The sequence below is a fragment of the Prinia subflava genome, chromosome 14 (assembly GCF_021018805.1).
Source record: "Prinia subflava isolate CZ2003 ecotype Zambia chromosome 14, Cam_Psub_1.2, whole genome shotgun sequence".
Lineage (NCBI taxonomy): Eukaryota > Metazoa > Chordata > Aves > Passeriformes > Cisticolidae > Prinia > Prinia subflava.
In genome coordinates this window covers 15902955-15917726 of record NC_086260.1, presented here as the reverse complement: position 1 = coordinate 15917726, position 14772 = coordinate 15902955, and the positions used below count along the sequence as shown (strand labels likewise).

Below are 14772 nucleotides of genomic sequence, written 5' to 3'. Positions count from 1 at the left end.
CCGTTTCTTGCCCCTTTCCCCCGCGACCCCAGGTCCCCAAGCTTTTCCGCCAGCCGCAGGAATAGTATCGCCAGAAACGGCGGCAGCAGCGGCCCGACCCTTGCACGCCTCTCCTGTGGCTATGAGATCGCCAGCCCTCCCGTCCGCCGCGGTGATGGCGCCGCAGGCATCTGCGGCTCCTAGCCCTCCTGGGACGGCGAGTCCCTCGCTGCCAGCGTGTGGCGGGTCTCCGCCGGTCCCGTCTCCGAGGACCGTGGCGACGACCCCGGCCCCGGCGATGCCGGGCGCTGCTGCCGCGGCCCCGTTTGTGCCGGAGACGGCAGGCCCAGCCGCCATGGGCCGCGTGGGCAGCCCAGCCACATGGAGTAGACAGGAAATGACTTCCCCTTCGGAAATTCCGGTGGCAGACCCCGCCCATGCCCCTCCTTTGGAGGACTCAAACTCTATAGTTACTTGGGAGGACCAAAATTCTATGGTGAGTCCTCCAGGAATTCCACTTCCTGTTAGGGGAATCGTCTCTATGGAAACCGCTGCCGCTACGGTTAAAAAGAGTTCTTTGTCTCTGCCAGATGCCCCTTACAAAAATACTAGAAATGCAGTTAGGAAGCAACTTTCTCCTGATTATTACTCACCACATGAAAACAAAACTAAAGAAAAGGAATGGGAAAAAGAAATTGGGCTATTTCCCCTAAGAGAGGTACCCATGGGAGGGGGAGGAACGGGTTTCGTGAATGCTCCCCTAACCTCCTCTGAGGTCAGGAGTTTTAAAAAGGAAATAAGAGGGATTCTGGAAGACCCCATAGGCACAGCTGAACAGCTTGACCAGTTCCTGGGACCAAATATCTATACTTGGGAGGAATTGCAATCCATAATTAAGATATTATTTTCTCATGAGGAAAGGGAGATGATTAGAGCAGCAGGAGTAAAAATATGGAATAGAGAGCATCCCCAGGGACCCTCTGGAGAAGACATAATGCCGACAGAACCTCCAGAATGGGGTCAGAATAATGAGGAAGGGAGGAAATGTATGAATGATTATCGCAATACCATAATCAAGGGGATAAAAGAGGCAGCCCCTCGAGGAGTAAATGCTAAAAAGGCTTTTGAAATACAACAGGGAAAAGAAGAAACCCCAACTGAATGGTTAGATCGACTTAGGAGAAATATAAAACAATATTCTGGAATAGATCCTGAAACTGAAGTGGGAAAAGCTTTATTGAGAGTAAATTTTGTTACAAATGCTTGGCCAGATATTAGAAAAAAATTAGAGAAGATTGAGGATTGGCATGGAAAACCCTTAGATGATTTATTGAAGGAAGCTCAAAAAGTCTATGTTCGAAGGGATGAAGAACAAACTAAGCTACAGGCAAAAATTATGGCAGTTACTATGAGGGGAAGCAATTTCCAGAAAAATCAGAGATACACAGGCACTGCTTCTAAATATGATGGTCATAAAGACAGGAGAATGGAAAAAAATCAAAACCCAACACCAACAAAGCCACAGAGGCATTCCAAAAATGTCTGTTTTTTCTGTCAAGGTGAAGGGCATTATAGAAGGGACTGCCCTAAACGGGCAAAAGATCTGAAAATCTTCAAAGAGATGAATACAGAAAGTGACTAGGGAAGTCTCAGGCTCTATTTTTTAGGGGACAAATACCATCTAGAGCCTGTGATAACCCTAAAAGTGGGTCCCCAAGGAGAGGAAGTGAAATTTGTAGCAGACACTGGCGCAGAAAAAACTTGTCTCATAGATATTCCCAAAGGTTATAAAGTAAGTAAAGAGACTGTAAAGGTAGTAGGTGCAAAAGGAGAAAGTTTTTCTGCTCCAGTCATCAAAAATGTATTAATAGAGGGAGAAACTAGATTTTGGGTAGGAGATGTTTTGCTGGTCCCGGGGGCAGGCAGTAATTTATTGGGACGAGACTTCCAAATAAAATTAGGAATAGGAGTTATACCAGAAAATGGGAAGATGACAGCTAAAATACTGAAACTAGAACAGGAGGATGAAAAGAAAATTAAAAAGGAGGTATGGGCTGCTGAAGGAAATAGAGGAGGATTGAATATTGACCCCATAAAAGTTAAAATTGAAAGAGAAGATTGTCCCATACGGGTGCGTCAGTATCCTATCTCATTAGAGGGACGGGAAGGGTTGAAGCCAGTAATAGAAGGACTGATAAGGGATGGTACACTAGAACCCTGTATGTCTCCTCATAATACCCCCATTCTTCCAGTAAAGAAACCTGATGGGAGTTACAGACTGGTACAAGACTTAAGGGAGGTGAACAAGAGAACTCGGACCAGATATCCAGTAGTTCCCAACCCGTATACTCTCCTAAGTAAGGTCCCTCCCCAGCATCAGTGGTTTAGTGTAGTGGATCTTAAAGACGCCTTTTGGGCTTGCCCATTAGCCGAGGAGAGCCGAGATATCTTTGCCTTTGAATGGGAGAACCCACAAACCGGGAGAAAGCAGCAATTAAGATGGACAAAATTGCCGCAGGGTTTTACTGAATCTCCAAACTTATTTGGACAAGCTTTAGAAACCATATTACAAACTTTCCCCACTCCCTCTGGGATACAAGTTATCCAATATGTAGATGATCTCTTGCTATCAGGAGAAGTAAAAGCTGAAGTCAGAGAGGCTACTATAAAGCTTTTAAATTTTCTTGGAGAAAAAGGATTGAGAGTATCAAAAAGGAAATTACAATTTGTGGAACCAGAGGTAAAATATCTTGGACACTTAATAAGTAAGGGCAACCGGAAGCTCAGCCCAGAAAGGATTGCAGGAATATTATCCCTTCCCTCTCCCTCTTCCAAAAGGGAAATCAGAAAACTACTCGGCTTATTGGGATATTGTAGATTATGGATTGAAGGATACACACAGGCAGTAAAATTTTTATACAAAAAGTTGACAGAGGGAGATGATATAAGATGGAACAAGGAAGATGAGGATAAATTAGGAAAACTGAAGTCAAAACTGGCTTCAATCCCAGCATTAAGTTTACCCTCACTATCAAAACCCTTCTATTTATATGTGAATACAGAAAAGGGAGTGGCTCATGGAGTTCTAGCTCAGGAGTGGGGAGGAGTAAAGAAACCAGTGGCTTATCTATCAAAAATGTTGGATCCAGTGAGCCATGGCTGGCCAGTGTGTATTCAAGCTATAGCAGCTACTGCAATCCTAGTTGAAGAAAGCCGTAAACTGACTTTTGGAGGTAAACTAATTGTGTGCACACCTCATGCAGTTCGAAATGTGTTAAACCAAAAGGCTGAAAAATGGTTGACAGACTCTCGGATGCTAAAATATGAGGCGATCTTGATAGACAGTGATGATTTGACATTAGAAGTAAATAAAAGCCTGAACCCAGCTCAATTTTTATATGGGGAACCAACAGATAACTTAATACATGATTGTCTAGAAATTATCCAATACCAGACAAAGATTCGAGAAGACCTTGAGGACCAAGCCCTTTTAGAAGGGGAAATAATTTATGTGGATGGTTCTTCCAGATGCCTACAAGGAAAAAGAATGTCCGGATATGCAGTAGTTGATGGGAAAAACATGCAAACTATTGAAAAAGGGAAATTACCCTCAAACTGGTCAGCTCAAACCTGTGAATTATATGCTCTAAAAAGGGCACTAGAACACTTAGCACATAAAAAGGGTACAGTTTACACTGACAGCATGTATTGCTTCGGAGTAGTACATACCTTTGGAAAAATTTGGGAAGAAAGAGGATTGCTTAATTCAAGAGGAAAAGGATTAGTACATGAAGGGCTCATTTTAGAGGTCTTAGAAGCATTAAAATTACCTGAAGAGATAGCTGTAGTACATATTAGAGGTCACCAAAAGGGAGTAACTCCAGAAGTAAGGGGAAATAATTTGGCAGACCAAGAAGCAAAGGACGCAGCAGAGAATGGAGTGGAAAGAGTAATGTTAATATTAACTACAAACGAGGAGGAATTGGAAATTCCAAAATTCAGTGAAACTGAGGAAAAAGAGTTAAAGGAGATAGGAGGTGAACAAGATGAATCAGGGAAATGGAAACTTCCTGATGGAAGGCAATTACTCAATAAAATACTTACTAGAAGGATATTAGAAGACATGCATCAAAAAACTCACTGGGGTACCCAGGCTTTGTGTGATCATTTCTTAAGAAACTATGGGTGCATTGGGATTTATGGGGTAGCAAAAAGGGTAACTGAAAAATGTATAACTTGTCAAAGGATAAATAAGAAAGTAATGAGGAAAACCACCCGGGGAGGTCGGGAATTAGCCCTTAGACCATTTCAAAGTATCCAAGTAGATTTTACAGAACTTCCTCAAGTTCAGCGATGGAAATATATATTAGTAATAACAGACCATTTAACTCATTGGGTGGAGGCAGTTCCCACTGCCAAGGCTACTGCTAATGTGGTAAGTAAAACCCTTTTGGAACAAATTATTCCAAGATATGGGATGGTTAATAGAATAGATTCAGACAGAGGAACACACTTTACATCAAAAGTGTTACAACAATTAATTCAAGCCTTGGGGATAAAATGGGAATTACACACCCCATGGCACCCACAAAGTTCGGGCAGAGTAGAGAGGATGAACCAAACTTTAAAAAGAACTTTAACCAAATTAATAGTTGAAACCCGAATGTCATGGGTACAATGCTTGCCTTTAGCATTACTGAGAATTCGAACACAACCCAGATCAGATCTGGGAGTGTCACCTTATGAAATGATGTTTGGGTTACCTTTTCTGACCACTAAACATGAAAATGCTACTTATGAAGTAGGGGAAAGGAGTGTTAAGGGATATATTAACACAATTGCAAAAACCCTTGAGAATTTAAGACTAAAAGGAATAATCCCTCAAACCACCCCTTTAGACTTTAAAATCCATAATATTCATCCAGGGGAGTGGGTATTAGTAAAAACATGGAAAGAACAATCTTTAACTCCACAATGGGAAGGTCCTTTTCAGGTATTGCTGACGACCGAGGCGGCGGTCCGGACCAGAGAACGAGGGTGGATCCACGCCAGCAGAATCAAAGGACCTGTGGAAAAGCCTAAGGAGTGGACAATATCATCGGAACCGGGTGAAACGAAATTAACCCTAAAACGGAAATGAGAGGTGATGAACTGGGGAGATCCGCATGATCCAGGAAACATACACAGGATCACACCAGACTGGGAAGCTAGACCGAGTTTGCACCAGTGGTTTCAAATACCACCTGGGAAAACTTTGAGACACCTCCGGTACCCTCCCTGGGGAGGAATACTTCCACCACAGACAGGAGGATCGGGATTGTTTCGGACAGAAAACCCCTGTGTTTTTGCCTTAGCCTGTGATTTATATAAAGAGGAGGGGGAATTACCTCATACATTGCCAAGCCAAATACCCTGTTTGATTCACCCAAATACTGGACATGCTGGTTGGTGTAAATGTAAGTGTTTGAGCTGTGGGAAAAATTGGTACTGTAGTTCACACAAACGACGCTCTCGTTGCATGAAGTGTAGAGTGTCACCTGAGCCCCCTATCCAAGCAGAACTTGAAGCTACTGAAATAATAACTTGGTTGTGTGGTTGGGAATTATTAGTGCCTGTTGAATGGGAGATAGCTGAGGAAGAGTGGGAGACCACGGTCAAGAAGTGTCAAAAACGATTTGCCTGGAAATTAGCTAAGAGAAAGTGACAATAGAGGAGAGGGCAAGACCAGATTGGCCTCTGTAATCGCCACCGAGAAGATCACATACACCTGCTGTGGGCTGCAACCCCATAGGCATGGGAGGTGGGAGTATAAGCCATACTGGACCTCTGCTGGTTCTGTCACTCATTTTCTGGCTCTTCCCTTTTGGGATGCCGACCAGGCCATGCTACAGGTGTTACCAAAAACTGTATATGGAAAGACACCGAGGCTCCTTCTTTATTTCTCACACTCATATCAACAGTCACTGTTATAACCCTTCCAAATTGGGAAACTGCATACACAATGGGAAAAAGTACTGGATGGCGGAAAATGTGAGGGGAAGTGAATGTGCAAAAGGGGAGAAATGGATGTGTTTCACCCACATTACTGGGAGTAAAACAAAGGATTTGGTAAAGGAGGAATTGATAAGCAAAAAAGCTAGGCCTGCACCACCACCAAAGCCTGTACCAATCTCGCTGGATGGTTTGTATAAGAAATTGGAACAACAACTGGAGAAAGAAATAGATATTTCACGGATGGGTAAAAATCTGTTTGTGGAATTGGGAGAAAGAATAAGTAAGGAACTCAACGTAACCAATTGTTGGGTCTGTGGAGGGGCTTTGATGTCAGAAGAATGGCCATGGAAAGGCAGCAGCTTAGGCCCAATCGAGCTCCTTAAGTGGAACCAAACAAGTATAAAGGGAGAAAATCGGCCAGGGGGATGGATTTTAAGTTCAGTAGTCATAGGGGAGGAATGTCTTTGGCGTGAAGGAAAAAAGTTCCTCCGTGAAGTAGGAAAAACTCCCTGTAAAAGATACAAGGTTAGTAATGGAACCTCTGTATGGTGGATCCCAGAAGAACCTACCATGTACTGGACCCAGAAAAAAGAAAAAAACGGAAATTGTGAATATAATAATAAAATCAGGCTTTTTCAATGTAATGATACAGGAAAGAATCCTTATGTTGGCATCCCAGAGATTTCTAAATTTTGGGAGAATATGGATGAGCAAAAATTGGACTATTGGAAAGCTCCAGACGGTTTGTTCTGGATATGTGGGAAAAGGGCGTATCCAAAACTCCCTCCCAAGTGGAAAGGGAGCTGTACTCTGGGTGTCATACAACCAGGATTTTTTCTTTTGCCCGGACCTGAAGGGGATCACTTAGGGATACCAGTTTATGAGGATCTAAAAAGAAGCAAGAGAGATGTAATTGGAGGATTCCAAAAATGGGGAGAGGATGAGTGGCCCCCTGCACGCATACTGGAAACATACGGACCAGCCACCTGGGCACAGGACGGGAGTTGGGGATATCGAACTCCCATTTATATGTTAAACCGTATCATAAGGCTTCAAGCAGTCGTAGAGATAATAACAAACAAAACTGGTAGTGCAATGGAATTAATATCCAGGCAACAAACTCAAATCAGAGCCGCTGTGTACCAAAACAGGTTAGCACTGGATTACCTATTAGCTGAAGAAGGGGGCGTGTGTGGAAAATTCAATACATCAGATTGTTGTTTAAAAATAGATGATAATGGAGAAGCTGTCCTGGATATAGTCAATGATATCAGAAAAATCGCCCATGTACCAGTCCAGAAGTGGGAATCCATGCTAAGTACCAGCTGGTGGGATAATGTGCTAGGAATAGAATGGTGGAAGAAACTAGGTTTTTTCCTCTTATGTGCTACAGCTGGTTTAATATTCCTCCCTTGTTTGATCCCTTGTTTTATCAGATTAATCACTAGTGTAGTTCAAGGTATGCAATTAGTGACCTTGGATCAAAAGATGGATACAACAAAAACGGTACAAAAGATAATGGTATTAAGGAAACAAAACAGAGTAGCAGACCCCCTCCAGGAAGCCAGACTGATTTATGAAGAAAATGAACATAGAAGGGATGCAAGAGAGCAGTAAATATCGCTCGAGCCAATTTTATTATAAAAAGAAAGAGGAGGGATTGTGAAAAAGGCATATTGGGTGTGTGGCTCTACGCAGATATTTACTATATGTAATATGCTAGGTAGAAAAGTTATGCAATATTAACATTTAAATAATGTAGTAAATGTAGTTTTTAACATTGAATCTAAGTAAGAATTGTGTGTAAGGTATTGTCCTTAGCTCAAGAGCAAAGAGAAGATAACCCAGAGGTTTCTACACAGAGAGAACAATTACAACAAGCCATACTAAAAACCCCTCTTGGATGTTTCAGAGGGAAAGATACATATCTCCTTGAAACCACCCTGGTCACTCCAGACCGTGCATATCTCCTTGAATCTACCCTGGTCAAGCGAGACCATTGTATATCTCCTTGAATCCACAAAGCCACCTGGTTAAGCCAGACTCCAAGACGCCAGGGGTTTTGCAAAAGGCTCTTGGCAAACGGGCTTTTCTTAGATAAAGTATGCATAATCATCAAAGTTTGTCCTCAAAAATAGAGATGCTTCTCTCTAACGGGGCCCTTCTTTCTCGCAGCTTTTGTCTGAGAGGAGAGGGGACGGTAGACCCGGGCTACCTTTCTTTGCTCTTATTGCCTCATTATTTGTCCTGTCTCTGAAAACTTTTTAAACTTTTATTATTGTATTAATTTTTTTGTAACCAATTTTTATTCTTTATTAAATTTTCATAAATTTCAAGAAGCGAGTTATTGGCATATATCACAGGAAGGATTAGCTCTCCCTTTTCTTTCTTTAGGGGTTGATTTTATGTGTTTTGGGGGTTTTTTGGTTGATTTTTGTTTTCATTTCTCCCACCCTTTCTTGCAGCAGCTTTTGTTGTTTATTTTGTCAGGGAACAACCAGTTTCAGGCTGGTTTTAGTTTTGTGGTGCCTTTTAGGAGGGAGATTGTTAGCCTGGATAGAATAATAGAGCAGGTCCTGCAGTTCTCTCAAAACTGATATATGAATGTGTTTCTAAAAGCAGTCTGTTATTTTTTTCCTCTCAGTTCCTGTTCCCCACAAATCACAGCGGGCTCCTTAATACACAGTCCAGTGTGGGTGAAGACTAGATCCATTGTGCAATATTTATGTGGAGTGGGGAGAAGGACACTTGCCTTCCTTGGAAGGGTGGTGCAGGACAAGCAGATGCTCCCCAATTTGTGGTTTCACAGGCTGCTTCTTTTTCCTTCAGTTTAATATTCCTGTGGAGAACACATCAGTTAGAGGGGATCAGTGCCACTTAGTTTGTTTGTGATTTGAACAAGATGAAATGAAGGAGGAGAATTGTTTTCTTCTTTCCCAGCCAGCAGCGTGTGGCCACCAGTTAGGTGTGAGTCACGGCAGAGAAGCTGCATAGCTGGAGTCTCAGCAGTCTCAGGCTGCAAAGGAAGAAGGGATTTAAAACACAGAGTAATCAATTAAGAATAGCTTTAAATGGAATTTGTGGGGAAAAAGTTCCTTTTGACTTTTCAGTAAACACTTCTTCACTTTGGTTAAAGCACATAGGGGTCTGCTGGACTAGTATAGTAAAACTGTTGGCTCCTTTTTGAGAAAATATTTATCCTTTTAGGTGATTCTCCCTGACACTGTTTTTTACATAATAATTTAAAAGAGATGTTAATATGTTGCATGATGTAAATTAGAGAAATTCTAGTGTTTGTTAGAATCAAACTGTTCAAAACCACTGGTCTCAGGTTTATTTCTTACTAGATTAAGTGGAACAGAGAAATATTACTTGTTATTTTGCAAGAATATTGCAAGTTATCATTTGCAAACTGTTACAAGACTTTTTGTCATGGAGAAGCTTAAGCTCATAGTTCCTTTACTCATATAGCTGTGTGGTTTATAGTAATGTTCTGCTAGATAGTGAAGGCTGCCTATGAGGTACCAAATGATGCTAGTAGTGATCTAACACAGAGATGAGGTTTCCCCCAAGGAACCAGCAGTTACCTTCATACACATTCAGTTTGGAGTGTTTGTGTGTGAGCTGAGAGTATTAAGAGGAATCTTATGGCCCCAGCCAACCATTTTACTTTTTTGCTGCCAAACAAAAAAAGAAAAACATGAAAGGAAATTATTATTGCTGTAAAACCTGACTGTGTAACAGACACTGAGGAGTGTTATGCAGTACAGACTTAGAAATATCTGTTTTTATTAAACTGTCTGTGCAAATCCTCTTGTGATTTGCCAGGGTTCTTGATCCTGTCTCTATGGCCAGGCACCGCAATGGGCAGTGTGAAGTCTTGGTTACAAAACAGGCTTTAAGGGACAAGTCTTGATGAGTCCCAGATATTGGGCTTGGCTGGAGGTTGGAGAGGTGATGGAATCCTCTTTACTGTTCAGCACTGGAGCAGCATTAGCATTACATCTGCCCTTTCTGAAGGGATTTGTATGGGGTGGTTGTGTACTCAGGAATGAGCATGTCCTGTGCCTATGTCACTTGTATTGTAGTGGACAGAGAGCTTCTGTGGCTTTCTGTAGGTACAGGGGAGCCCTGCTCCTTCTCAAGTGAGGAAGGACTCCATTCTGCCTTGTCCTGCATCCTTGCTTTTTACTAGATGGTATTTATAATAGTTAATTAAATAATGGTTTAGTATTTACAGTGCTAGTGGATCCTCTGATGAAGGTGATGTACAGAAATGCCCTAAGTCCCCACATCCCCTGATGATTGCTGTTTCACCTGAGAGTTTGGCTCATGCCATACTCCTCTCTGCTGAGAGTAACTGTGTAGAAGGGGAGAAGTTGCTTTCACATTTCTTTCTCAACTTTATATGTGAGAAGTGATTTTAAAGCTTTGCAGAGTGAAAGAAAAACATGAGGACAACAGAAATGTGTCCAAATTCTCAAGGGTTCCTCATGTAGAAATGGGCCTCCTTTCTGTGCAGGCTTGATGAGGAGGCAGTCATCAGCACATGGCATTTACTATCTAAGTGTTCTACCTTAAAAAAGCAAAGCCCAGAAAACTTCAGAACTATTTTTATCTATGTTGAAAGACAGGACATAATACATGAGAGAGGCTGTCTTGGATGTTAATTTGATGTGCAGTTGATTGCAGGGTTTAACTTCTGGGTAGGATAAACATGACAGCTCTTTTTTCCTCCCTGAGTAAGCAAGAGGAATTTTCCAAGTGTTTCCCCCTAACATCTCAGCGCGGTTTCTCAGCAGCCTCACCAATGTCGAGGCACTGCTGGAGGGCTGTCTGGCTATCTGCTGGAGGGGTGGTGCAGAGGGTTTCATTTGGATTTTTGGAGCTGTAACCCTGCCCAGGCACAGGTCCCGCTCGGGGCCAGCTCCCGGCCGATCCGGTGCGGGACTGGGCAGAGCGCGGTGCAGGTAATCAGTTTATCTCCCGCAAAGTGCCCTTCCTCCAGCGATTAAACACCGAGCACGGCATGTGCAGAGGCAGGAGATGGGGCAGGTTGGAATAACTCAGCCATAAAACAGTAGCGGCAGCCACAATCTGGCCCTGTTGTGTAATTCCCCTTGGTGGGAGGCTCCGAACTGGGTCAGATCGGTGTGAGAAACGAGGGCAGGCTCTGGGCTGGGCACCAGGCAGGGTGGGAGCCCTCCCGGGACCCGGCTGGGCTCGGGCACGGAGCCCAGCGCCAGGGAGGGAAGGGACAGGGATAAACACAACAGGCACAGAGGAGTTAACCATCTTTGTTTCAGCCAGCTCTGCAAGATTTAATTAAGTCTTTTCAAAAGGTTCTGTTTAACTCCCCTGCATATGGCCGGGTGTCAGGAGTTGGCTTGTACAGAATGTGTACTTACTGCTAAACAAAAATAAAGCTTTGATTCGAGTCTTTTTGTGCTTCAGTCTGAGGGAGAGCTGCTCTCCACGGGTTTGATTTTATCTGTAGATATACAGGGACCCATATCCTTGCCTTTAAACAATTTTCAGAGAATGTTTTGTGTTTTGATTTGGGTTTTTTTATTTTAAGGTTCTGGGACAAATGACGGAAGATGAGAGGATGACACACAGGAGGATACTGATGGGAGAAACTGTATCGTGTGTCATTCTTTGACCTGGAGCGTTCAGTGACATTACAGCACTTCTGCTTTTCCTGTTTGTGGAGGAGAGTTCACCCTTGCCATATTAGCGGTGTTTGTGTTTCTTTGGATGGTTGGTTCTATGTAAAATAAAAAATAAGCCACTGTTTTGAATACACATAGACTTTAGCACAACATTTGTTAGGGAAAACTACTGGTAATAGATGGCTTTGTGTATGCAGCCCTTGACTGAAGTCACCAGACGTCAGAAAACAAGGGATGCTGGAGGTGACTGTGTTGCAGCATCCTGACAGCAACTGGGCTTGTACCTGCCTACCAGGAGACCACAGAAGCTGAATTAATATCTTGGCTTGTGTAAACTGGCACAGTTCCACTCGAACTAATTCAGGTTTTGGCTTTTTCTGCCATCTGCTTGACTAAGCCAACTTATTTTGTGTGACACATGTACTAGTGGAGGGACTTGACTTGTCTCTGCCTGGTGGTAAAATGCTCCTGGGACTGAGTGCTGAAAGACTTCCTGTTCCAAAGAAAATCTCTGCAAAGCCTCCTCTTCCCTTTGTGTACTTTCTTTCTGACAATCTTCAATGTTATTGAGGAGCTGAGAGGGCCAGAGCAGGAGCTGACGACTTCAGCTGGAATAATTCAGCATACTCAACAGTTAGATTTTCAGACCTGTCCCAGGAGTGTTGTCTTTAACTGTCAGGTTTCTGAGTTAATCTGGTAACTGCTGAAACACAGCTGGAAATGAAATTAGGTATTAAATGAAATTTGAAGTGTTTATAGATATTTGAACTGCCTTATCTGCTTAGAAGTTGGGGGGTTAGTGGTTTTTTGTTTTAAGTGGCTGATTAGTTCTCAAACATTTTATAGTTTACAGTGGAAATGTGGTGTAGGTAGGGGGCAGGGGGAAGTGAGTGATGAGGAAATGTTTCCTCCATCTTGCTTTAAAGCTTTCTGGAGAATGTGTGGGTAGTAATTCTTCTGCAGAAGAATTGATCAAAGATACTTACCTTTGAATACCTCCTTTGCTTATGTTCCTTAAGATCAAGACGCCTTCCATATTTTCGTTTCTTGGTTGTGTTCCTTTTCATCCACCTGACACAGCTCCTTTAGGATCATTCTGTGTGTGTGGAAGAGGAGTGCTTAGCAGTACCCATCACTGTCCAGCAGTGACAGTGCATGATCTGAGCAGATAAACTGGTGACTTTGTGATTGCCCTGGTCCTCTCTTCAGGCTTTATTTTTGTGTTCTACCACAATTTCTGCTGTGATGCACTGGAGGGGTGTAACAGAAGTTATGCACAGCCAGCCCCAGTTCTTGTCTTTGAGAGAAAGGAAATGCAAATGTTGCCTGATCCATCCTTTGTGTTTACTTTTCTTCCTGTTATAAATCCCTTGTTTTACAAAGGAGTTCAGCCTTTAGAACTGGATCTTTGTTGTCTTCTGCCCGAATCATGAAGGTAACAGTGTTTTTGTTGTGTGGCTGGATCAGAGAGTTGAGCCAGGCTGTGATAAGGAGCTGGGTGATGTTGCAGTGGGTACAGCTGAGGCAGGAGGGAATGCCTGTCTCTGAGCCACATCTGCACACTGTGTTTGCAGGGATCAGGGTAACAGGTATCCAGAGGGGATGCTGCCACTGATCCTTTCTTGTATGCTTCCTGTTTGGATGGTAGTGTTCTGAAATTGTTCACATAATTCATTAATTTTTGCATCTCTGAATAATCAGGCGTTGATACCAGGAATCTTCCTGCTCTGTGCCTGTCAAGGATACCAACGAAGAGATGGAGTTTCTTCAGTGCTGGGCCTGTATCATTGTGATCCATTTCTTATGGCATCTGTTTTCTTCACAGGATTTTGTGCTTTGTCTGATATCTGTTATTTAAAAAGCTGATTTGGTTTTTATGTGCAGTAATGCTGCTGTGATGTTGGGGTTTGCTGGGCTCACGTACCTCTGCTGTGTCCTTGCAGGGCTGCCTCACGGTAGAACATGAGCAGGTAATGCACAAGGAGCACCACTGGGAATCATGTCAGACGAGTCAATCTCAGGGAGTGATCCAGACCTGGACCCGGACTTGGAGCAGGAGGATATGGAAGAGGAGGAGGAGGAAGATGAGGAGGAGGCGATGGAGGAGGACAATGATGGGGATGACGAGGAGGACTTACTTGATGAAAGCAGTGAGTGAATGGGCTTGGGAATATGCATTGTTATAGAAAACTGGCTGTCACCCCTTGGGAGATTGTGTAAGGGTTAGGGTTTGTCCAGCTATTCACAGGGAGAAGTCCTTATGTGACTGTTTAGTTTAAATAGGTATTTAATGCATGTTGAGTATGATCTCCTGACAAAAAAATATTTCCATCATGAAAACAAGCCACAAGTGTAAATTATAAGGAGAATAGAATTTTTAAATTAGCTTCAAATTTTGGGGAAGCAATTACATAAAGAAGTAAATAAGTTGATATACAATTACTTGTATTATTTAAAGGATTTGGTGAAAAGAAATATTATTGTCATTGGCTTGCCCCATACAAACAATTTGATGGATGCTATGGACAATCATTCACAATAATCATCTTTAACAGCTGGAAAATGTTCTTTTCTGCCAGCATACAGGTTAGGTTCTCCTTTGTTTGTTTTACAAGATGAAAGATGGAAGTGCTAAGTAACTTGTCACCTTCTATCCTCACCTAGTCCTACCTGCCCTACTCCCTTCTTCAGGAGAGGAGCAGTTCAGGTCAGGGTAATGCAGGTCTCTGTGGGCCTGTGCTGTGCAGGTTACATGTGAGTGTTGCTAGATAACTGTTCTGGGTCATGGCATGAGCCTAGAAATGTTTGTTGGTCCAGAAGGGCTGATGTTCTAGGACACATGGACAGGAATACAGAGCTCAGGTGGGAATTCCCCATGCTGAATTTGCCACCAAACCCTTTGTATCACAAAACTGTAGCCAGAGCCTAAGGGGATGCTCTATTTGCTTCCTTTAAAATTGCGATTTTTAATAACTTCAGAGGGTGTGCAGGTATTTGAATACACCTACCTAAACCAACTAAGAGTAGTCTTCCTTTACTTAGCATAGAATGTGTTAAAAACAGATACTTCTCTCTTCTAGTTACTAAAGAATTTTTGGCTTCAAAATAAATTGTTGTCCTCAAGTGT

At 42.8% G+C, this 14772-nt stretch overlaps 1 protein-coding gene across 3 annotated transcripts in view; it reads left to right on the top strand.

Moving 5' to 3' along the window:
* RAD54L2 (RAD54 like 2) overlaps nucleotides 1-14772 on the top strand; it is a 79571-nt gene that overhangs the window by 19679 nt on the left and 45120 nt on the right. For all 3 annotated transcript variants that reach the window (XM_063411816.1, XM_063411813.1, XM_063411812.1), the window contains one exon: nucleotides 13589-13795. In XM_063411816.1, coding sequence (XP_063267886.1) covers nucleotides 13645-13795 — 151 coding nt within the window. In that variant the 5' untranslated portion in view covers nucleotides 13589-13644. The remainder of the gene's footprint in view (nucleotides 1-13588; nucleotides 13796-14772) is intronic.